Source organism: Artibeus jamaicensis, unplaced genomic scaffold (assembly GCF_021234435.1).
Source record: "Artibeus jamaicensis isolate MK-2021 breed Jamaican fruit bat unplaced genomic scaffold, CSHL_Jam_final contig_3126, whole genome shotgun sequence".
In the NCBI taxonomy this organism is placed as follows: domain Eukaryota; kingdom Metazoa; phylum Chordata; class Mammalia; order Chiroptera; family Phyllostomidae; genus Artibeus; species Artibeus jamaicensis.
This window is the reverse complement of record NW_026521723.1, coordinates 3984053-4009558: the sequence shown is the minus strand read 5'-3', so window position 1 is coordinate 4009558 and position 25506 is coordinate 3984053. Positions and strand designations below refer to the sequence as shown.

The 25506-nt window shown below is 36.8% G+C and overlaps 1 protein-coding gene across 8 annotated transcripts in view; it reads left to right on the top strand.

The window, feature by feature from the left end:
* CBLB (Cbl proto-oncogene B) overlaps window positions 1-25506 on the top strand; it is a 213034-nt gene that overhangs the window by 150589 nt on the left and 36939 nt on the right. For all 8 annotated transcript variants that reach the window (XM_053663173.1, XM_037157012.2, XM_037157011.2 and 5 more), the window contains exons 11-13: window positions 5312-5497; window positions 7009-7374; window positions 12965-13059. In XM_053663173.1, coding sequence (XP_053519148.1) covers window positions 5312-5497; window positions 7009-7374; window positions 12965-13059 — 647 coding nt within the window. The remainder of the gene's footprint in view (window positions 1-5311; window positions 5498-7008; window positions 7375-12964; window positions 13060-25506) is intronic.

Genomic DNA, 25506 nt, shown 5'->3' with positions numbered 1-25506 from the left:
TCAAATTTTTCCTGCATCTTTTGATCTGATCATGTGGTTTTTAACCTTCATTTTTTTAATGTGGCGAATCACATATATTGATTTACAAATGCTGTACAACCTTGCATTCCCAGAATAAATCCCACTTGATCATGGTGTATTATCTCTTTGATGCATCACTGTATTCTGTTTGCTAATATTCTGTTGAGGATTTCAGTGTCTGTGTTCATCAGGGACATGGGTCTATGATTCTCTTTCTTTGTAGTGTCCTTATCTGGTTTTTGAATTGGGATAATGCTGGCCTCATAAAATGAGTTCGGGAGCCTTCTCTCCTTTTGAATTTTAAGAAGTAGTTTGAGAAGATGTGTTAGTTCTTCTCAGAATGTTTGGTAAAATTCACCTGTGACACTATCCAGTAACTGCTTCAGTTTCACTAGATCTAATCTGTCTGTTCAGATTATCTGATTCTTCCTGATTTAGTTTTGGAAAAATGTATGTTTCTAGTAATTTATGCATTTTGTCCAGGTTGTTGCCATATAGTTATTCATAATATTTCTTTTTAAAAAGATTTTGTTCATTATTAGACGGAGAAGGGAGGGAGAAAGAGAGGGAGAGAAACACCAGTGTGTGGTTGCCTTTCATGCGCTTCCACAACTGGGGACCTGGCCCGAAACCCAGGCATGTGCCCTGACTGGGAATCGAACCAGTGACCATTTGGTTCACAGGCCACATTCAGTCCACTGCGCCACACCTGCCAGGGCAGTTATTCATAATATTTTCTTAAAATCCTTTGTATTTCTTTAGTGTCGGTTGTTATTCTTCCTCTTTCAGTTGATTTTATTTATTTGGGTCCTCTCTCTTTTCTTGATGAGTCTGGTTAAAGGTTTGTCAGTCTTTTTTATCTTTTTAAGTAACCAGCTCTTGGATTCATTGATATTTTGTATCATTTTTAACTATTTCATTTACTTCTGCTCTGATCTTTATTATTTCCTTCCTTCTACTCACTTTGGGCTTTGTTTGTTTTATTTCAAGTTCCTTTAAGTGTAAAGTTAGATTGTTCATTTGAGCTTTTTCTTGTTTTTGAGGTAGGCCTATAACGCTATGAATTTCCCTCTTAGGGCTGCTTTCCCCTTGTCTCACAGATTTTGGGAGACATTTGTTTCAAGGTACGTATCTCTTGATTTTTTCCTTGATCTTGTTACCTAATAAATTTTGATGTTCTTAATTTTTAAGTCACATCTAGAAATTTAGTTATGAGCTAAAGTGTGAAACATTGTATTGGGCTTCTTTCCTCCTTAGACTTTCAAGTAGGAAGGAAAAAAATGGCAATTATTCAAATAAATTAAAAATTACCTTTATATGATCATCTACTAAAAAAGTTTACAAATGTTCATAGTTAGCATTGAATATAACCAGCAATAAAATTTAATGCAAATATGTAGTGTTCTAATTGCAGAAGTGTTCATAGAAATAGCAAAATGTTTGACCAAACAGAACTAACATGTTATTATCTAAGGGGTATTGTTAAATCATCTACATTTATATGAGAACTTTATTATAATTTAGGAGAACTTGGAAAAATAAATAAGTTATGGTGAATTTAATCCACATAATCAATAAAGATGTTTTTGTCCCTTTAATACAAATATATCCTTCATAAAATTCTTCTACCTACGTCAACTTACAGATACTATAATGCTCCAAAATGAATTAGTTCTTCAGAAGAACGTCTATAATCACCTTGAGAATACAACTTGAATTGTGCTAAGCAAGCTCTGCTTCCAAGTACATTCACAAAACTGTAAGACAGTGTGCTTGTTGGGAAATATCTAGAAATTCAAGGTTATCGCTGCATCATACACATCAGTTTGGATATCTGTCTTGATGACTTTCTACCCTTTCAAAGTCTGATAATTCACCCATTTCAAATAAAGTCCACTCCATTATTTATATGTGCTAGGGATTTGGTAACTGCTTAAATACTATCAATGAAAGTGGAAGTCAAGTTCTGATGGCAAGGGGCTATTGGCTCTTTCAGAGGTCTTCTTCCTGTTACAGGTAATGAGGGAAGCAGGAGGATAGTTGTGAAATAATAGTGCTTAGAGAATAGGTCTTATTCAGTAGTCCTTCAGTGTGTGCACCTAGAACTGAAAAAGTTCTCTGCAAGTACCTAAAGTAATGAAGTGCTAAATACTGTGCGCGCATGCGCGCGCGCGTGTGTGTGTGTGTGTGTGTGTGTGTGTGTGTGTGTGTGTGTTTTGCTTGGGGTAGAAATAAACTACTAGGGGTAGAAATTATGTGAATAGCTTTACTTCTCAAGTCTTTTTTAAAAAGAATAATAAGCAGATTAACAAGGTATTTTTATTAGTTAAATAGTGCTGGCTCTCAGTGAGTGTAATTTACCCTGAAGAGCATGGTGGAGAATGAGATGTCCTGTGACATCTCCTGATTTGAAGTGCTGGGATACCATGGTGCAAACCCACCGCTTTACATCAGGAATTCTTTTTCTTTTCACTGTGATCATTTTTTCATAGATTTTATTCCACAAGGTTAAAATCATGACCATGTAAGGAAGGCCCCACAGCTTTATGGGGGGCAGTTGCTATTTTGTTAAGAGTCACTAACTGCATTGAAATCAGTTTATGACTATAGAGTTTCTACGTTTTCTCTTTCAACTTAGTAACAACTGAAAATATTTTGTCTTATCACAGGTAAGAAATATAAAAAGCATTATGCAATTACTAAAAAGAAAAGTTCTTAAAGTTGTCAGAAAGTTATATCTGAACATATTGACCTGTTTTAAATTAGTTGATCAATTGAGAGAGACAAACACTTGAGAGTTTAGCAATATCATGACAGTATTTCAGTGTATCTGAGGTATGGTCTAGAAGCTTCTGCTTAGCCACTCAAATTTATTTCAGAAAGACTCATGGACAACAATGTGGTGATTGTGGGAGCAGAGTATAAGGGGAATAAGTGGTAATGAAAAAATACAACTTAAAGAAAAAAAAAACCTTTACAAGGGGAGCATAACTCCCTACTTCCTAAGTGTGGGCAGTGCATAATGACTTCCTTGCAAAGAGTATAGTGGGGAAAGGGGGGGGAGAAAGTAACTTTACAGTTTATAGTGAAGAAAGTAAACCTTGACAGTTAATAAATATATCAGCCGGGTAATCAGGATCAACATTCACAGTGATGAATCATATTGATAGTGTGGACCCTGGACATGAAGTGGTTAAAACGTTACTCTGCCTCTGTCATCTTCCTTCCAAAAACCGACAACCCCTGTCTAATCATGGGGAAAACATCAGATGAAATCCAATGGTAGTCAATTAGAAAAAAAAGTTTATACGATGTAACTGAGTGTCGATGTGAACACCATCTCAGTTAGATAAAGACAGAATGGCTAAATCTTTCTCACTGTCTCCAGAGTTGGAATTACTTTTTCAGTTGTTGACATTGACTACTCTTATAGAGGTGAGTAACGTTAGGGGAGAAATGGCTTGAAAACAAACTTAAAACTCTTTAGGAATACTAATGTTAGGAAACAGATGAATATCCAAGCTTGCTAGATTGTCGCAGCGGGTGTAAAATTTATGCCCTGATCTCCTAAAAGCTAGTAATTGCCTAGGAAAGGAATCTACCTAATATTTCAGAATAGAATGTTAATGAAGTAGAGCGGCTACTTGATTAATTAGTATGTATTTTATACCAAGTAGCAATCAAGTTAGTTCACAATGTAAAAAAATACAACCTCTTATAAATTGGAAAGCATTATAGAGTTCTGTCTGGAAGGTATCCAGCCATGTAATAAAGTAGAAACATTTATTGAGGAAAATGCAAGATATAAAAAGCATTGTATACAGAACAGTGACACCTCAGTCCTCTTCAAAGTAGTCACCTTGGGACCTCACACAGTTCTCCCAATCTCCATCAGCTGCCCTGTCATATTTTCCTGAATCACATTGATGGTTTGAAATTTCTTCCCTTTCAAAAGCGATTTTAGTTTTCTGAAAAGCCAGAAGTCACAGGACACCAAATCTGGGCTAGAGGGGGGCTGAGTCACCTGAGTGATTTGATGTTTTGCCAAAAACTCTGCACAAGACGTGGTGAGGTTTCCAATTACCAGTTGCCCCTAGCCATGGCCTTCTAAATCATCCAAATAGAAATAGTCTCCATAGAGGAATGTTCAAAGTTAATGCAAAATTTGATGCAGATTCATTGCTCTGTTCACTCAGTCATTTTTAATGCAACGGCCGCATAGCACACATACTCACTCAGTGGTGTCTCCTGCCCCCACTGACTAGTACAGTGAAGTCGCCATTGTTCACACATGCACATTCCAGTCTCCTTGGCTGCCAGGTTACCTCAGTGTCACGCACACAATCTTGTTATATGAACAATGGCTGGATTTTTTTTGGACAGACCATATAATACATAGAAGTACCTTATTTTTAACGTATAATGCACACTTTTGTGCAAATTTTTGAGGGGGAAATAAGGATGCATTTATACATAGGTATAATGATTACATCCCATGAGTATAATAATGAGTTTAATGATCCCATGTATAATGCTCATGAAAACATGGGTGTGCAGTGTACATGGAGTGCAGTATACATGACAAAATACGGTGTTTGTTATTGGCTTTTTGATGCTATCTACCAGGCAAAGTAGAAAACTTGTAGTAGCATAGAAATATATCAGTTTTTTTGCAGAAGCACAGACATTTCTGGATTTAGTTCATTGATTTAAAGTAAAAAACATTTAACAGGGAATTATTTTTCCATATGCAGTTTTGGGAAGAAAGTACTTTGGGCTTAAACCAGTTTACTTTAAATAAACATTTTTTAAACCTTATCTGATTTCATTGGTTTGTAGAAAAGTAGACTACACACTGGATGCGTACATATTTTATATGGAGCAAAATGGCTTCTTACTTCTAGACTGTGCTGTAAATCAAAGAGAGAAGGATAGGTAACCAAGAACAATATGTATTACTGTATTGCGTGTTTTTGGTTTCCTAATGAAGTGTAGACGGATTTCTAGAATAGCGTCTGCACTTGGTTGTTTTTACCGTATACTTTTGCTGTTCTTTTCTCTTAGGCCCTTTCTGCAATATGTAGGAGAAAATTGTCCATTTATTTTTCACATAATACTACCTTTCAGAGACAATGTGAGCTCTTCCCATCTATTAATCGGATTTAACTAAGTAAGTTTATTTCAACAGATGCTCAATGTCAGACACCTTCTCAAAACCAGATGTCTTCCTTATAAAAGGCATTCACTTGACACATTTTTTAAAAAGCATCTGTATCTTTTTTTATTCTAGTGCACTGACAGGCAGAATTCACCAGTCACCTCACCAGGGTCATCTCCCCTTGCACAGAGAAGAAAGCCACAAGCGGACCCTCTCCAGATCCCACATCTGAGCCTGCCTCCTGTGCCTCCTCGCCTGGACCTGATTCAGAAAGGCATAGTTCGCTCTCCGTGCGGCAGCCCCACTGGCTCACCAAAGGTGAGTAGGCTGACTAGACACAGACAGTGATTTTATATGACAGTGGCGACTGCTCGGGTTCTTTTAAATGTCACGTGTCATATTTCTTGTGTTCTTAATTGTTACTGAGCAACTTTGATGGCTTTCTCATTTTGTTTATGGTGAGCCCACTATTACATTCCTTGCTTCTTATTATAAAAGCTCCATGACTTCAAAGACAACACATGTCTGGAATGGCCCCCTGACTTGCTAAAATAGTAGAGTAAGTACAATTATTCTGTAAAATGGTTTTAAAAAGTCATTATATGTATTAAAATACACCTGTGAGACGATATTTTACAGTCATTTTCATAGTGTCATGACAAGAAAAATGTGAGGGAAGTATATTTGCATAAGGGCTTAAGGTGTAATAAATTATCGCCCATGTTTCAAGGTGACTCAGAAGAGGGAATTATATGTACTTTTTATACCTAAAGTAATGAATTATAAAGAATTATAATATTTGCAGAGTAATTACATTACTGTTTAATATTGAAGACATAATTCTAACTCAGTAAATCTAAGCCCACAGTTTTAGTTCTATGTGTTTTTTTTCAAATTTGATAAGGGCATATTTTGCTTTATTAAATACAAGATTTAAAATTAATTCCATTTGGCAATATGCTTTATAGTCTAAAATTACTTGGAAGCTCAATATTTTATTAGTATTTGTTTCTCCATTACAGTTAACTTGGTTTTAAGATCATATTAAGACTTCTTAGGATGTTATTTAGGGAGAATTATGTAAACATAACATATTTCTTTTCTCTCTAATATCAAAAGTACAAATCACTCATCAGGTGAACCAAGTATAGAAAAGTAAAAGCTGTGCAAGTTACATAGATTCAACTCAAGCGCATATATATGCCTTCATATTTCCATAAAAGAATTACTGATTTGTTGTTTACTCTTTTTTCTGTTTTAAGGGTCCCTAAAATTGAAGTGAGGTCTATAAATAATGCTATTCTATTATTTGTGACTTTTCAGTATTCTGGTGGTAACTGATAAAACAAAGAGTCAGAGCAGACCTGGCCCTTATCATTTGTTTCATATTGTAGTGGTTTTGCCCCCAAAATGCCCAAACTAAAAGTCTTTCGAAGTTGCTCTTTAAAAAAGTAAAAGTACAATTTTGTTTGTTCTGTCTCTCTTAATTCATAGAAATGTGCAAATAATTAATGACTCAATATTATTTTAATGTAAACCATTCAAAATCATTGTATAATTTTGGTATTCTGCTATTTTTATATGGTCTTTATAATTTTAATATTTCAGCTTATATACTTATGTCTACAAACATTTCTAATGAAATATATTTATATGAGTCTTCCATTAACTTAAAATTTTCATTAACTGGTAATAAACAGAAACTTAAAGATGACATAGCAATCTCATAAAGCTCCATTATGGCTTAGAAAACAAAAGCAATATACTAGTCTGGAAGTCATTTCAGTGCCTGGTCCAGTGTTGATTTTTTTCCTCTTGTGTCTCTTTAGTCTTCTCCTTGCATGGTGAGAAAACAAGATAAACCGCTCCCAGCACCTCCTCCTCCCTTAAGAGATCCTCCGCCCCCTCCACCTGAGCGACCACCCCCAATCCCACCGGACAATAGACTGAGTCGTCACTTGCACACCGTGGAGAGTGTGCCTTCCAGAGACCAGCCAATGCCTCTTGAAGCCTGGTGTCCTCGGGATATATTTGGGACTAATCAATCAGTGGGATGTCGACTGCTAGGGGACGGCTCTCCTAAGCCTGGAATCACAGCGAGTTCAAATGTAAATGGCAGGCACAGTAGGATGGGCTCAGACCCAGTGCTAATGAGGAAACACAGACGTGAGGATTTGCCTTTAGAAGGAGCCAAGGTAAGACACATGCAAATCTGCTTACACTCTTCTGACAGGAGGTAGTATAAAAGAATGGGCAGTGGTGTTTGTTTGGTACGGTTTGGTTTTGTGTGGTACTTCCCTGCAGGTGTTTAATTAAGTCCAAGTTGTAAATAATCAGAAGCTCATTAAAACTTGAACTTAAAAAATAACAAGAAAAAGGTTCTAAGTAATTATTTCATTTTAATGTGAAGACACTGGACACATTTGCTAGAGATTTATTTCACTTCCCTTGTTTCCATCTGCCAATTTTTTTCTTGTTAGTAACTAGTAGGTAGGGAAATTAGCACTGTTTTTTAAAACTCCCTAGTGCTATCTTATTTGAAAAATAATGTATAACTATAGCATATCATAAATGAGCATTGGAATTGTTGTCTAGGACAATACATCGATGCAAGCAGGTGAAATGAAACTTCTCCAAATGTGAAAACACCAAGTCTGGTTCACTGTTGGAAAGCAAGCGGTTTCTCCATAAACCTGGGCGAGACTCATGTATACCGAGTTCTTGAGGCTGTCACCACCATCATCTCTGTGTCCAGGAGAGAATGCAGGCGTATGGAAAACCAGTGGGGTACCTACCCGCAGGAATTTTCGAGTTTAGAACTGTCAGCAGGCCCTTGGCAGAAGAGCTCACCTTCTCGTTTTTGCTTCCATATTTTTTGGCTCTGAGATCAGATCATTGCCATCTTCTCTAAGCTGAAGGAGGCTTGCCTCTTTTGAAGTCTTTAATATTAAAATGAAGACACCTTTTTGATCTTAAATTGTTAATTGAAGGGAAGTAACTTATTCCTTCAGAGTAATGGCTTAGAGCCAATGAATTCATCCTAAAATCAAGAAACAAAGACGTGTGAATTGTGACATGTACTCAACTCCTGTATGTGTGTGTGTGTGCACTTGTGTGAAGGTAGAGTGATGATGAAAACTTTGTGTAATAATAGACGACCTCTGTGATATTCCAGGGTAGCAGGGTAGGAGAGGCAAACTGTCCTGTGTGGTGTTCAACACAAGGGGCGTGAGTGGTGGCGGTCTGCCCTGACTCAGTCTCTCCCCTGTTATAAATGGGAAGGGCTCCCAGTGTCCTCCAGCCATCTAAACAGGGTGCCACCGAAAGGGAGAGCCCTTACCGAGGCATCCTTACAATGCTTTCTGAAAACGGAGACGTTGTTACCCTCCAAAGAATATTTCTACGACCTGGAAGCCTCATGGGAGGGACCCACCATTCTTTTTTTTTAAGTTTTTCTCCTTTAATCCGTATTATTTTTCATTTCTACATGATCACGCTTGTCTTGAGATGAGTGTTGTAATGATCTCTGACATGAATTGACTAGTTATATATTAGCAGCATGTAACAATTTATTTCCTGAATGCACTTCAGAGATACTTAAAATATAATAATTATCTCAGCCAATTCCCTGAAGACTTCTTGTCTCAGGCTTCTTTTAAATACTGTGTTATATAGTTTTAGCACTAACACAAACCTGTTATTTTAAGCTCTAGAATGCTGGCTGTTAATTTTTGTATTGAAGGTTACATTTTTGTGTCCAGTGTAACAACTGTTATTTAGACTTGTTTTCATTAGAGGTGATGCTTCAAACTAAGTATTAATTTCCTATTTGAGGATAAGAAAACTTGGATAAGTCCTGAAAGTTTAAATTAAACTTGAATGCACATATGGAATGCCATAAGGGGAATCCATAAAACTAAACCCCCTATAACTGGAGTGACAGCCTGCTCCTGTCATCGTGTGTCTTCTCTCTCCGTGTGGCTGTTTCTGTCACTCATTAGAACCATTCTCCCTTTTTATTGGCATCTTTGCTACATAAATGGTAAGGGAAGGAAGAATAAATTAAGTTCTAATTACTCCATTTGCTAGTTGTAGAGAGCTCTGAGGGGGGAAGCCCTCTAATTCATAGTTAAAGTGAAGTGTAAGAATTTTCTGTGACTTTCATTTACTCCCTGTTCTCTTCTCCTTGCCACTTACCATAGTCAAATAGCTAACATAATACTTATTAACACGAACCTGCAAGCTCAGAGTTATTAACATTATTTATCTTGTTTTACTTTCTTGGTAAGAGATTTCTGTCTTAGAGCACTGTTTCCATTCTCTGAAATTCTCAGATTCTAGTCACATTATTACTCTGTTCCTTAATAAATATTTTGTTGGCTAGATATTTATTTATTGTTGTTGGTTGGTTCTGTGTGTATGTGTGTGTGTGTTAATTATCTGAGGTAAAAATATTTGCACTGAAATGTTTTAAAATGCCTTAGGAAACTTGAAGTTTATCTGCTTATTTCTAGGTACTAACGTTGTGTCTGACTATCTTTGTTCACTTCTGTGGAAAGACTGTAGGACCACTGCTCTTTCTTAGTGATGATAAAAACTACCTCTAACTTACGTTACTTCACGTGGCGTCACTCTGAGATGACCCTGTGTGTAATAACCTGTTGAGGATGTTCCCAGATAAATACATCAAGTGATCTCACTTTTTGAAATTGAGGCTTTTGCTCTTTTGGTGGTGAGGCTTGTGTTTATATGAACAACCTTAAAACATATCTGTGATCTCAAAGGCTGTCTTTCAGAAGATGAGTCCTCTGTGTATGTTTGTTTCATTTCCAATCTGACGTTATTGAACGACAGACTGTAGCAACACTTTGGGGGCAGAGTTTGTGTGGGATTCCATGTGTGGGATAAGGGAAATGGGGTGTGTTAGGGAATCTGTGCAAATAAAAATGTTTTTCTTAATGGTTCCAAGGTTCACAAGAGTATTTTTCCCTATTATCACAAGGGTCCCAAATTTGGTAACCTTAGTTGTTAGATAATACCTGAATTGTAAGGAAACACTTCAAACTACAAGATTAAGATCCAGTGCTCTCTTGAAGGATGTAGAAAAATATTAATCTAGCATATGAGTAACCTAGAATTTATAATAAATCATGGGATAACTGAGATTACAGTTTAATATGTCAGAATGTCCCCTAATATATTTTTACTCCTTCAACCTATTGTGGCTGTATGAGTTCTTAGGATGTTCAGGACACTGTGGGGAATACGAACTGAAGGAAGCCCAGCACAGTGAGGGTGGGACAGGTATACCATTAACTCAGAGATAAAACACAGGAATAGCACCCAGAACATAAAATCTGGGTTTGCCAAGAAGAAAAAACATGCTAAAAAGTTATAAAGAATTACTTGTTTGGTATTAGGCATATTGTATACAAGGTCAGCTGTTAAACAGATTGTGTACATTTGCTGAGAGAATGCCAGTAAACTAAAGAGTTTCTTCCACCTGTGCCAAAGGAAAGTCATTTCATTGGGTTATGCCTCCGTTAATAAGGTCATCGAAGCCAATCTGCAGTTTTCACCCCAGCCATGCTGTGTGTAAAACACTGAAGGAATGGCATACAAATCGGAGAGGCTTTGTGCTGAGACTCAGTGTGGCATGAATGCTCTTCCCCAGAACATAGCTACACATAACAGAAGCAAAATATCAGCACAAGCCAAGAATGATGGTTCAGGAAAAATTCACTGGCATTTCAGAGGCAGGAGAAATCCTCGAGTTACTGTGTGGTAATAACAATGCGTCTAAAGCAGTCAAAGTGCTGTTTGCATTTGAAAGCATATTAATACATTGTTTCACAAAATTAGGGCAAGTCACTTAACTTTCTTAGGTTATTGATCTCCTAAAATGAACTACATCATTAACTATGCTTCATGGTTTTACTGATGACAGACAGACACTGTTGCCTGTGTGACTTGTTAAAATTTAATACCCACAATGTCATGTACGCTTTATTATTAATATACTTATTCTTTCATTTACCAAATGTACGAGTGAAAGCATTTTTAATATCAATAATTGTTTGAATATATTGGTATTCTTTTCATATATGTTCACAATATCCTGATTATAAAATTATGGTCAGTTTATTATTAGATTAGAGCCTATGTAATAAATTAGTGTTTCCATATTTCCCTTTTATAGCTGCTAAAAATTTATTAGTTATCAGTAGTACATTAGATACTTTCTCTTAATAAAACAAATTATTACAAATAAAAATCCGTACCACATTTTCTAGAATGAAATTTTAAATATATTTGTGACAGAAACATCGAGGAGAGTTGATTACAAGTTTTACATTGTACCCATTCCAGTAACATGCACAGGATGCCAATTAAGAATGACTTAAATATTCATTATCACAATGAGCATTTGTGTTCTCCTATATGTATCTGTGAGTTAAAAGGCATTTTTTTATATTAAAGGTTTTTATTGAACTTTGTCACAATTAATATGTATTGGAAAATTTTCTCTCTGTAACAAAGTTCAAAAACAGCCTTGTTCTGTTACTTGGTTTATAATCAGAAGCCTACCATAAAATTTTTTTGTTTAAGGATATATTTTGTCATAGTGTAACAATATCTTGAATCTAATGGGAGAGAGAGGAAAGTAGAACTGTACTACAGAGCCTAAGAGTTATAAAATTTAGATTATGTAGCTTTGAAATACAAAAATTGATATAGTTCAAATGTATTCCTTAAACATGTTCCTTTTCATATTTTAAGTTGATAGAGGAGGACATGCATGGCTTTTTTGATTCTGTGTTGTAAAGCTGCAGCACCGCTCTAGAAATAGGAAGTGGGGGGCAATTGGTAGGTCACTGATTGGGTTGCCTAGGGCTGTTCAAGCTGTGGTCCATCCCTTTTGCCCTATCCCCTACCTGCACCTTTTAAGTATTAGTGAGAGTTTGGGAAAGAGCCCAATGATGAAACACTAAAGATTGCTTAACAGTCTTAAAATATGTTTAATTTTTGTTGTGAATATGTCTTTACAAAATTATTCTCTCTTTTCTTCATGTTGCTTTAATTTCATGCTTGTTGGATTTAGTAAAGAGCAGTCCCTGTAATGTAACTGAGCCAGCCTGGAAGTCAAAATTTCCAAATTCTGAGTAATGAAACAGTTTCTCTGTATGTTACAATTTTGGTTTGTGTTGTTTACACACAGAAAATTGTGTATAAAATTGCCTGCACTTTGAAAGCCAGAGCGGGTTTCTAGTTATTTTCACAGTGCTAAAGTTTGAAAGAACACAGGCCTTTCTGATTGTATTCATGTACTGTGTTGCCAAGAATAAAAATGTTGTTAACCCCCGAGAGATACAATGTAGAACACTTATTTGGGAGGAACTGAGGTAAGAATTGTACCCGTGCTGCTTTTTTATTTACTGAATCTTTCCAGAGAATTCTAACGTTTCAATAAAAACTGATCACGTTTGGGAATTGTACTCTTTCTTTAGCTATCCAGATTCGATTTACAGAAATTACAGTACTGCCCCTCAGTATGTTTGAGAATCATGCTGCATTGCATTTCTTTCCTGTAACTTGACACTACCTTGGGTGCTGGTGAATTATCACTGTGGTGTTCTTAACTCTTACGTAAATTATATGGCATTTCACTTGTTATACAAACTGAAATTATATGTTCTTTTCAAAATGATAGATTTTCTAATGCTGCTATTGTTTTAAGGTCTTCCAGAAGTTAAATTCTAAACTAACACTTTGGTTTCCTTTCAGGTCTTTTCCAATGGTCACCTGGGAAGTGAAGAATATGACGTTCCCCCTCGGCTTTCTCCCCCTCCTCCAGCTGCCACCCTTCTCCCTAGCATCAAGTGAGTTTTACTGAATATGGGAGTCCTTTGTCCATGCATAAAGATGTCGTAAATACTGGTTTTGATGTTCTCAGAAGTATAGGGTGAATTCAGATGCATCAGTGAAGATGACCCAGCTGTATTTATAAACTGGAGTACCAGAAATCAAGATCCTCCCTGGTTCTTTGCTGGTAACCCCAGAACCCATGAGACCCCACCTAACTCTCTGATACAGAGAGAGTAGCAGGGAGAGAAAGTGTTGTCTTCCCTGCGGCCAAGAAAATCGTAGGGTAGCACATAGCACAGCAGGTTCTCCCTTCCAGTGCAGCTCTTTTCTCAAAGATAACAGTTTTTCCCAGGTACCGATTGTGACATCATAAAATAATCTTTGGTTCCTCCAATTTTCTTATTTCTCAAATCTACTGATCCATTAAGTCCTGTTGATTGTTCTTTCGAAGTTTTTTATATTCAACTAATCTTCCCCATTGCCTTTGCTTCTCCTCGTAGCTGGAAAACTGAACAGGCCTTACACTTATCATATGATATGATCTCAGAATTAATATTACTAGACTTTAAAACTGGGAAAATGAGTTAACACAGGTGTCTCATTTAAAAACCGGGCACACAAGGGCACAATGGACAGTACATACACACACACTCCAAACCAAACTATGATGAGAACAGGCCTCCCGAGTCCCGTGCGCCTACTCTTTATATTAAGTCAGGCTGCCTGCCTTTCCTCCGGTATATTTTGTTCTCACTGCTGATTCAATTTAAACTCTGCTTTCCCCAGATCACCTTCCTGTTCAAAACCCAGCATTGTTCTTTCTTCCCTTCTCAATTATTCTGTTCTTCTGCTAGCAGTAAGATCCCTAGAATTATACCCAGTTATAATGTTGTTCAGTAATTCCTAATGTGGGCCTCTAATCTTCTCTTGATATTTTTTCTGGCTTTGTGAGTTTTCATTCTGTCCCATCCTATGCACCACTTTTTCAGAATCTTTATTCTATAAAGTCGTGTCTCCGCCTCTATTTCGTTATGAAAACTTGAGTGATTTCTTCAGGCTTGATGCTAGTAGTAAAACTGATCCTCGCTCCTGCTGCAGTTTATTTCCTACACCTTTAGTTATATACTCTGCTGTACTGTTTTATAATTTTTAAGTGTTGTTCCACATTAAAAAGATTGTAAGTTTCTGAGGGCAAAACCCTATTTTTGTATTCTGTGATTCTCCCGTAACACCTGACTGTTTTTGCTGTACATTCAGTGCTGAGAATACGTGGTTGCGTGGCTGGTTGACTTCCTCTGCTGAGATTCTCATTTCTAAATGAAAGTTTTAGAGCATCTTCATTCCTTCCTCTGGTGGTCACTGAGCTCCGCTGTACAGATGAATGCGAAAGAAGGATGAGCTAGATAGCAACTCCCCCTAAAATTTACAATCTACTTTATAATGAAGTTAGCATACATGAAACCACTAGAGAACAATATGCACTAAATTGTGTGACTCCTAATGTTTTAGTTTTTATGTCAGCTTGGAGGATAGGCTATTGTAGACTTTGCAAGGCAAGGATGTTTTATAGAGAGGATGGAAATTTCCTGAATCATGGAGAGTAGGTACAATCGCAAAAGGGGGAGCACATGAGAAAAAGCAGGAGTGTGAAATTTGGCATCGTTCAGAGGACAGTGGAAAACTAAGCTAATAGGACCATTCTCCAGTGGCAACTTTTTTGGGAACTGCCAGGTCCATAGTAGACATACAGGCTGGAAGCACATGCATGCAATCTTGGTAGTAGGCTCTGAATCAGTAACAGCATGTGGCATTCTAGCCTCAAATGGACTCTGCTACATTGTATGTACTAAAACATCTAAGCTCAACTACCTTGAGAATGGAGGGGAAACCAGAAAGTGAAGTAAATGGAACTTGTTATTAAAGGTTAAATGGTCACATTGTCTTTATTTAATTCATATTGGCAAGTGGGATAAGAGGCAGAGGTTGCAGTTTGCTTCCTTTGTATTTAATAGCAAGTACCTATTTCTTTATAAAGAGTAAGAATAATAAATTCACAGTAAAATATATTTGTTGACTTCTTAAAATCCTTCAGTTTGTATGTTATGTAGATATACTTTCTCCCTTTTTTGTCTTGATTTTTCCAACAGAAATAATGCAGTTGCTTTAATGAACCAGAGAAATATTTTAGCAATGCATGCTTAGTAGCAAGGTAGTTTTGTGTTTAGCATGCTGCAAATTAGCCGTAGTTAATAAATACAAGTGTTGGCTTTTAATGGCACATTTATCTCTCTGATTTATTTCTTATTTTTATTATTAGGTAGCAGTTAGTCATTGTAAAAATAAGGAGAGTATTAATATATAAAGGAAAGAAAAGAATAAATACTTAAATGCAGATATATGCATTCCCCCAAATATCAATGATCAGTTTTAACATTTTGTCATTTTTTCTTTTAAGACTTTTTAAAACGTAATTTTTAGATTATTTTGTACAGATAATTGTATGCCCTCCTTTGCCACTTAATAATTAAATAAGCATTTTTCTTAAGCCTTTATGCACATTACATATTATAAAACCAGCATCGAATTCTAAATGAACATGAAATAAAAGCAGACCTGGTCCCAGACCTGACACCAGCACTAAGTATATGTTTGTCTCTGAACAAGGTCACTTCTCTGGGACTCACTTTTCTCCATTTGCTAAATGAATGGATCCATTTATTTAAATAATCTCCAAAATGAACTTCTGCTTTTTAGGTTCTATGCAATTTTTTCTAAGAGAGAGAAGGGAAGAGATGGAGGAAGAAAAGGAGAGAAACGCCAATCAGTTGCCCTTGGAATATGCCCCAAACCATGCATGTGCCCTGACCGGGGATCGATCCTGCAACTTTTTTGTTTTGTGGGAGGATGCCCAACCAACTAAGCCACACCAATCAGGGCTACACAATATTTTTAAAAGAGTACTCAACTGTACTGTTAATTATATATTGAAATATTTGGCAACTTGAATATTCATTTATAGTTGGTCAGTTGTATACTTTTGCTGAAGCCAATGTGAGTTGGATTACTGCCCTAGTTTTTTTATTTCTTAAAATTTTGTCAGCTGGCCTCATTAGAGTTTATAACTGAAGTACAATGAGTAAAGATCCTCAGTTCTGGAGGGGCATAGAACAAAGGTCTTGACAAAATTAACTCACTGAAGTAGGGAGTTTGATGTTCACGTACCTATTTCTATCTTAGTGCATGTTTCAAACTCAGGCCAGAGCAGAGTTATAGATCACTGCCTAACATAGGCTATTGCAGTGCTCACAATTATTGAAAGCTCAATGTTGAATTAATGTCAAAAATACCATTTACCACCCTGGTTGATATAGCTCAGTGGATTGAGCACGAGCCTATGAACCAAAGGGTCACTGGTTTGATTCCCAGTCAGGGCATAATGCCTGGGTTGCGGGCCAGGTCCCCGGTTTGGGGCATGCAAGAGGCATACACACATTGATGTTTCTCTCCCTCTCTTTCTCCTTCCCTTCCCCTCTCTAAAAATAAATGAATAAAATCTTTTAAAAAATACCATTTGCTTTAAATCTGTACCATGTTCATGTAAATATTTACTGAGGTTTCATTGTTAAATTATTTTGTATTACTCTGATTCCCATTTACTTGATATTAAGAGGTTACTCTGTGATGGTGTTTACTTGTTTGTAAAACTGTATGTTTGTAATTATGTGACTTTTTCTTTTAAGATTTTATTAATTATTTTTAGACAAAGGGGTAGGGAGGGAGAAAGAGAGGGAGAAAAACGTCTGTCTGTGGTTGCCTCTCATGCACCCTACACCTGGGACCTGACCTGCAACCCAGGCGTATGCCCTGACCAGGAATCAAACTTGCAGCGCTTTGGTTCACAGGCTGACACTCAATCCACTGAGCCATACCAGCCAGGGCTGTGACTCTTACTGTGTAGTATATTTTGAGACCTAGAAGAAGCTGTACTTTTTATTGTTTTCAGTTATAAAAGCTGAAACTTTACTACTGTGTATAAGTTTACTTATTTTTTCTTAAACTGTTTTTCTAAATTGCTTCTATTAACCTTGCATTTAGCTATAAATTTTTAAATAAAATCTTGAAATATAGTTAATTAGTTTTTTGGTTGTGGAAGAATAAAAAAATCTTCGTGGATTATTTATACTTTGTGGTATAGAATTTTCTAAATTATTTTCAGTCATGAAATAATTTGACTTTTCAAAATTAAACAATATAACCTGAAACAGTTAAAAATATTTAGTGTATTTCACATAAGATAAAATGTTGGAAAATGAGCAAAGGAATTATTGCAAGTATAATGGAATAGTACTTCCAGGTAGGATAATGTTCTGGAATGCTGAGGAAGTTTTTTTTTTAAGAATATATTTCTTTTGCCTTGTCTTTTAGAAATGGACCTTTTGTACTTTTTGATATATTAAGCTTTCAAATACATACAAACCAATATTATGTGGTTCATATATTTATAAAAAGGCTTTTTGTTGTTGGAAGTGGTAGTGTTGACTATTGTCATATATTTTTCTAGACATACAAGGTTGCTAATATTTTAGGTTCAGTAAATTAGGGAGTCAAATTTTGCCTGTCCTGCTTTCGTTCAGTTGCATGTGCTGACTGGAGATTTAGTGTGAACAAGATAAGAATGCCATCCTGGAGCTGGTGCTCTAGTTAGGGAGAACAGAAAGGAAACAGTGACTATAGCATATTGTCAGGTAGTGGTAAATGCTAGGAGAAAGAGTAAAACAGGGAGGGGGTTAATGGTGATAGGTTTATACTTTACAGGAGCTCATCAGGAAAAGTAGTCTTTTAACAGAAACCGGAAAAGTCAAGGAGAGAGCCCCGAGGTTATCTGAGTGACACGCATGCACGGACTTCCATTCAAAACAGTGAGACAAGTGAGTCCTTTTGTCATATTTGAAGAAGAGCAAGAAGGGCAGTGTGGCTGGATTACGGTCTGCAGGAGATAAATCATGCCTGTAAGGCCATGCTAAGAATTTTGGTTTGGTTAGTTTTAGGAGCCATTTGTAGATTTTGATCAGCATTTTGACACGATGCTAGTTTGTGTTTTTAAAGAGGTTCACTGGCTGCTCAGTGGAGATTGTCATTAGGAAAGCAGAAGTGGATGCAAGGAGACCGATGGGAACTCGCAGTTGACTGATGTGCCAGACTAGTAAATGATGGTACAGCCAGAGCTTTGCCTGGAATGATGCTGATGGAGTTAGGTGGTCAGCTTGGGGTTGCATTTTGACCCCAAAATGCCTGGTAATGCATTGGAGGTCTGTCAGTCAGGTATGACAGTCAGTGATGACACTCACATAGCTTTTTGGCTAAAAAAAGTTGGGTGATCAGGTGGTGCCATTTACTGAAGTGAGGGGATCAGAGAAGGAGCATGTGTGGGAAGGGGGCAGAGGTGGGGAAATCGACTAATGGACCTGTTGATTTCTGGGTGCCTGTTACACAACACATCTCCAAATAGACATGTGGAGGGGCTAGTTGGCCATGCCATCTGACTGCATCGATACAAATATTTCAGTTGTTACATGCCATCAAGTCAGCTCCAACTATAGGAATGAGTGAACAGTCTCATCTTAAGAGTTTTCAAGGTAAGAAAAGTAGAGAGAAATAAAGATTTAGAAATTGCAGCAGTGGTTTACTCTTGCCTTTGGCTACATAGTAAGTGCAACCAACACATGCTCAAGTTCATGGTGTAGCATATCACCAAATGCCTATGACATGTAAACACCCTGCGGGGGAAAATTTCAGTAGGTGCCATCTAAAGCTGATAAATTCATTTCTTCACAATACCAAATTTAGTAAGTTAGTCACATTCTTAGCACATGTGAATGTAATTCATGGAGATTTTTAACAATGAAGGAACTCATATACTTAAACTATTACCTCAAGGTAACTATATACCATTTACCCCTGAAATGTTGATATTGTAGAAAACATATTTAGAACATTTCTATGTAGAAAAATTTTAGCAAATATTATATGCTATTTGTTATCATAATTTCCCTTTATATACCAAATTGCTGGGGAAAGTAAACTATAAATTCAGATATGTAAATGCAGCCTCAACTACTGCCACCTTCTAGTGAGAGTTATCTCAGAGAGTACTGGGAGTGTGGTTGTTTTGAAATAGTGGCCAAAAGCTACGTGGGCAGAGAGGACCCACAGCAAGGCAGCAGACCAGGCAGGCAAGGTGGTGCTGGCTGACCAGGGAAGTACAGACTCAGCACCTCTAGCTGTAAACTACTGTGGGGGCCATGAAGGCAGGATAAACTCCCAGTCTCACAGGAGAGTTTGTTGGAAAGTGGGGCTAGAACAGAGGAAGTGGCATTGTTTCCTCTCTGACCCCTCCCCCACACACAGCACCAGAACGTAGCAAACAGGGTTGCCCTGCCCTGACAGATACCTAAGGCTCTGCCCCTTATCATGTAATAAGTACGCAGAGACAAAGAAATATGTCCCAAATGAAAGAGCAGATCAAAACTCCAGAAAAAGAACTAAGCAACAAGGAGTTAGACAACCTATCAGATGCAGAGTTCAAAACAGTGGTAATCAGGATGCTCACAGAATTGATGGAGCTCAGTTGGAAAATGAAGGGAGAAATGAAGGGTACACAAAGTGAAATAAAGCACAGGGAACCAACAATGAAGGGAAGGAAACTGGGATTCAAATCAACAATTTGGAACAAAAGGAAGAAATAAACATCCAAATGGAACAAAATAAAGAAACAAGAAGTCAAAAACTATGAGAAGAGTCTGAGGAACCTCTGGGACAATTTTAAATGCTATAACATCTGAATCATAGGGATGCCAGAAGGAGAAGAAAAACAGCAAGAAATTGAAAACTTATTTGAACAAATAATGAAGGAAAATTTCCCCTAACTTTTGAAGGAAATAGACTTCCAGGAAGTCCAGGAAACCCAGAGAGTCCCAATGAAATTGGAACCAAGGAGGAACACACCAAGACACATCATCATTAAGTTACCCAAGATTAAAGATAAGAAGAGAACCTTAATAGCAGCAAGGGGAAAGGAAAGAGTTATCTACAAAGGAGTGCCCATAATACTATTAGCTGATTTCTCAAAAGAAACTTCATAGGCAAATAACGGCTGGAAAGAAGTATTTAAAGTCATGAAAGGCAAGGACCTACATCCAAGATTATGCTAGCCAGCAAAGTTTTCATTCAGACTGGAAGGGCAGATAAAGTGCTTCTCAGATAAGGTCAAGTTAAAGGAGTTCATCATTACCAAGCCATTATTATATGAAATGTTTAAAGAGATTTATCTAAGAAATAGAAGATCAAAAACTGTGAACAGTAAAATGACAACAAACTCATAACTGTCAACTGAAACTGAAAAACAAAAACTAAGCAAACAACTAGAACAGGAACAGAACCAGAAAAATTGAGATCACATGGAGGGTTTTCAGTAGGGAGGGTGAGGGGAAGAATGGGAATAAGGGAATAAGAAGCATAATTGGGCCCTGGCTGGTGTAGCTCAGTGGATTGAGCAGGGGCCTGTGAACCAAAGGATCGAGGTTCAGTTCCCAGTCAGGGCATATGCCCGGGTTGCAGGCCAGTTCCCAGCAGGGGATGCATGGGAGGCAACCATATGCTGATATTTCTCTCCCTCTCTCCTTCCCTTCCCTTCCCTTCCCTTCCCTTCTAAAGATAAATAAATAAAATGTTTTTAAAAAGGAAGAAGCATAATTGGTAGGCATAAAATAGACAGGGGTAAGTTAAGAATGGTATAGGAAATAGAGAAGCCAAAGAACTTACATGTACAACCAATGGACATAAACTAGGGGTCGGGGCGGGGAATGCTGGAGTGTGGGGCCTGCAGGGCAGAGGGGGGATAAAGGGGAGGAAAAAATGGGGACAACTGTAATAGCATAATCAATGAAATATACTTTAAAAAAGAAAGAAAGAGTGGCCAAAATGGTCCATAAATAAGTGTAAAACTAGTGTTATAGCTAGTGAAATAAGTGTTAAAGCTAGATCAATTTGACTGAAAAGATGGGCAAAATTCATTGTAGAAAGTTTTTGTTTTACTTTGCTTTTTAATTACAGAGTAAATGACAGAAAAAAAACTAAGCCACAGAAGCTGTTAAAACAAATAACACATTGTGATTTTTGCAGACTTAAGGGTAATGAGCCTGATGTACATTTTTTGTATTGTACATGGTGCACACCAGGCTTTGTTTCTTACGCTTACTGTCAAGAAACTGCTCTTTTCTGTTATTTTTCACCTGAGGAATTGTGTAGGCAATGTGTGCTACAGTTTTACATTAATCCTGTTCATGTTCAATATGAAAGTAGCATCACTGATTTAAATATAACATAGTAGAAAACTTTTTTAATGGAAGGTAAAGTTATATAAAGGATTGCTCTATTTTATTAACCCCCATGGATCCTAGTGAATGAACATTATTGCTGTTTGTCTTTGAACCAACTTTCATTCCATTACCTTAAACTCTTTTGAAGACTTGGTAAGATGATACAGTATTTTTGTTCATTATTTTCCCTTGGGTGGATGGAAAGGCACACTTTTATCAAAGATGGCAGTTTCCTGTAAATAACAATTGACACAACATGTAGGAGTGGTGTGAAGGGGTCCTTCTTTTCATTGGTTCCTTAAGATCACTGTGGCGTTCTTTCATTTATGTATCATGGAGAAATGTTTGCACCTTTTGTTTGAACCCATGGATGTGATTCAGGCTTAATTTATAAATCAATGTCATTATGCCAGAAAACAATGTAAGTGTTATTTAAATCTCCTGCAAAGCAGCTTGCCTGTCCTCACATAGGTTTTCTAGTGTCTTGTGGGGGAACCCCTGGAACCTACTTTGTTGACACATCGATAAAAAGAATTGAGGGCTGCAAGTGCAGCGTTTTAAAGTAGCCTCGGCGAAAAGAGCGAGTGTGTGGAAAGGTCAAAAAATAAATAGGGACATTGTTTTTCTTTTTTTATTTTAGTATCATAGTTTTTAAATTTAGAATTGTAACCCCCCCCTCTATTCTGTTACAGGAAAATGACTGTTGGAGGATGGCTGTAATCTGGGTGGGGGAATGCCAGTAATCCCACTGACCTTTCATTTTCTCTGCCTAAAAGCTGTAATGGGCACTGATGTGAACATTAATCCCGGTGGTCTGACAGATTTGTTACTTGTAATTTGTGATCACAAAAGATTAGGTGGCCTTAGACAGACCTGTGAGCCATGGCTCACATGCAATCTAACATATTTTCCTCATACTGTTCCATGTTTGTCCCATAGACACATAATCTACCATAGATTCTCCTTCCTCCCCAAAGAACATACGACCCTTTGATAGAAAATGCATAGGGTTGGAAAGCAATTTTATTTTCCTAATAAGAGCATTTTCACATATTCCACCATATTCAAGTATTTCTTGTGTTTCTGTTAATGTTTCTCCATAGGCTCAAATAGAATTAAATAAGGTTTTGAAGGCCACTAAGAATTTAAAGCAAATTTGTTTGTGAATGATGCTTATGGGCAGTATATTTTTACGGGCATTATTTTAAATGAGTTAAAATAAAACTTTAAAAAATCCCAATTAAGGTATAATTTATATACAGTAAAACTCAGCCTGTTTAATGTACAGTTTGTTTTAACAAATTCATAGTCGTGTAACTAACACCACAATCAAGATATAGAACAATTTATCACTCAAAAACAAAAAAATCCCCATGCCTTGGGTGAATTTATCCACTCACCCCAATCCCTTGGAAATTACCAATCTGATTCATGTCTGTGTAGTTTTGCTTTTTCCAGCCCATATAAATAGAACTGTACAGTATGTAGCCTGCATACTGTACCTTCTTTCGAATTAGCATAACGTGCTTGAGAATGATCCACGTTGTCAGGTGTTTTCAATAGTCTGTCCCTTTTATTGACAAGTAAGTATTCCGTTGGGGAACATTTGGTTTGTTTCCACTCTGGTTATTGCAAATAATGCCACTTTAAATACCTTGAAGTCTTTATTTTTCAACATGTATTGGAAAGTTAGAGTCCAAGAAAGATACAAGTTTCTTTAACATTTATCTTTTGGATTGCTAACACAGACCCTTAAAAGTATTAAAAGGAATACTGGCCCTAATTAAGTTCATTTGAAAATATAACTTGAAATTTGTTTATCTAATTTAAAACCAAATCAGCGAAAATGCTTACAAATGAAACATATTAAACCTAATAATATACCACATTAATTTTCCTTAATGTCATGAAAGAACCCTCAAAAGTAGTGTGTGTATTACAAACCTCACTCTGATAATTGGGGAAATGACTTCTGTGCTGCACATGTGCCATCGTTTCAAACACAGATGCACTTTGTGTGACCACTTCTCTGCACTGTGATTTCTCTGAGTTAGGTATGTTCTCTGTTAGGACTGGGATAGTTACAAGATTCAGTTTTCACAAAAGTTTTTTAAAAACTTGTCTGCGGATATTCTTAGATGAAGATTTTTACATGTTAGACTAATTGAAGTATTATGAATTGCTCAAATGAAGGGAAGAAAAGAACTTAGTAGGGCGATGATTAAAATCTGTTACACAGGTAAAGCCAATGGGATATGTGCAAGGTCACCCCTCTGATTATACAGGGTGGGGCAAAAGTAGGTCTGCAGTTCATATCAAAGTAATATATTTAACACATAACAATACAAAAATAAACTGCATACTCACACTGTGAATCTTCTTTTGCCCCGCCCTATCTGCCTGACCCCAGGAATATGGCACACTGTACAGGAACACACCTGTGAGCCTTCAGTTCCAAAATGTACAAATCACTAATGAAAACCAGTGTTAGATTATATACTCTTGGTTTGTCTCAAATGTGCACCTGCAGAAAATGCATGCATCACTCACTGAAGCCTCAAATACCAGTGAATTTTACAAGAGGAGCCATTTGTGGTGAGGATGGCTGCACATCTTTGGGAGTGTCTGTCCTTGTGCATTACTGGTGTATTAATTCAGGGGTGACAGCCACAGTGGAGAGTGCTCCATGAATGGATGATGATAATATGAAGAAAGTGAAGTAATAGATGAACGTGGAAGGGTGGTTTTCCTGGCAGCTTTACCTTGGAACCAGCCAAATATAATTTGTATGTGTGTGTGTATGTGTGTGTTTAATTTTGCTGGTACCCTAAAATTTCCCATAAGCTAAATCAGCAACTGAAAATTTTCCTGTGTCACAAAGTTAGATATATTCTCTACTGCCAAAAGCAAATATACATGATTGCTAAGAAAATTCTTAATTATTTTACCACTTATTTAGTTACCATTTAAATTGAACCTGCATCTAGAATGAGTTTGCAAGGGGAAAAATCCCACATATGATTACATATATTGTAATTGTGTGCAAGAATTGAAATTTCTCTTTTGGTATTTTGCATAAAACTTTTTTATGCAAAAAAGTTATCTTAATTGTACCCTCCTATTTCATTTTTTAAAAATAAGACTTTATATTTAGAGTGGTTTTAGATTCAGGAAAAACTTGTGGAGAAGGTACAGAGGTTTCCTGTACACACTCCTTGCCCTATCACATACTTCACCTTCCCTACTTTGTTTTTCATTTCCTTCAGAAATGTTTTCTCTGTGGGTTTGCAACAAAGAGAAAGAGTTAGAGGGGAATTACCCAGGTGAAATTCTTTATCACTAAAGAGAAAACACAGAGTCAGCCACAACAGACGTGATTTCAGAAATTGTTCATGTCTCGTATGCTGTGCTTCTTTACCAACTCGAGTCTTTGGAAATAGCCTGCAGCAGGCAGATAGTAGAACATTCTTAATGATGATATGGTTGTTGGCTATTTGGTCAATTGGTCCTTTTATAGAGTGTATTTGAATTGCATAGGAAAAAAGTATCACTATGAATGAAAGTATATTAGGGCAAAAAAGGGTGTATAATTTCTCATTTCATTTGCTAAAAGAACCCGTGCTGGTCCTTGAATTAGTCAAACTGATATATGCATACTCACATTTATTAAGAGTTTGTGGAAAGGTAATGTTTGAAATCCCTGCTCTAATCAAGTCATCATTTTGTTGTCCATATACTCACTGGCCTTCATTTGGAATGTACACCCTGCAGGACTAAACCATGGAGGGGTAATCCTTAGCTATTAGTAAGATTAGTATCTTGTGCTCTGGGCACTGACAGTGGGCTTTGTCACTGTATCATCTCTGTCCTTTCATCCTACTGTGAACTGTCATTTGATTTCCAAGGTTGCTGAAGCAAACAAGAATTAAATCTTGGTATTAAAAAAGTCTCCAAAGATAGGCAAAAATATACTTTTGAAAAATCTTAGAAGAAATTTTTCTTTCACCTCTGAACTTCTAGATAACTCAGTTACATTATTGAAATGTAAAAACCTTCAGGTTTTTCAGAATGTCTTCTTGTAAT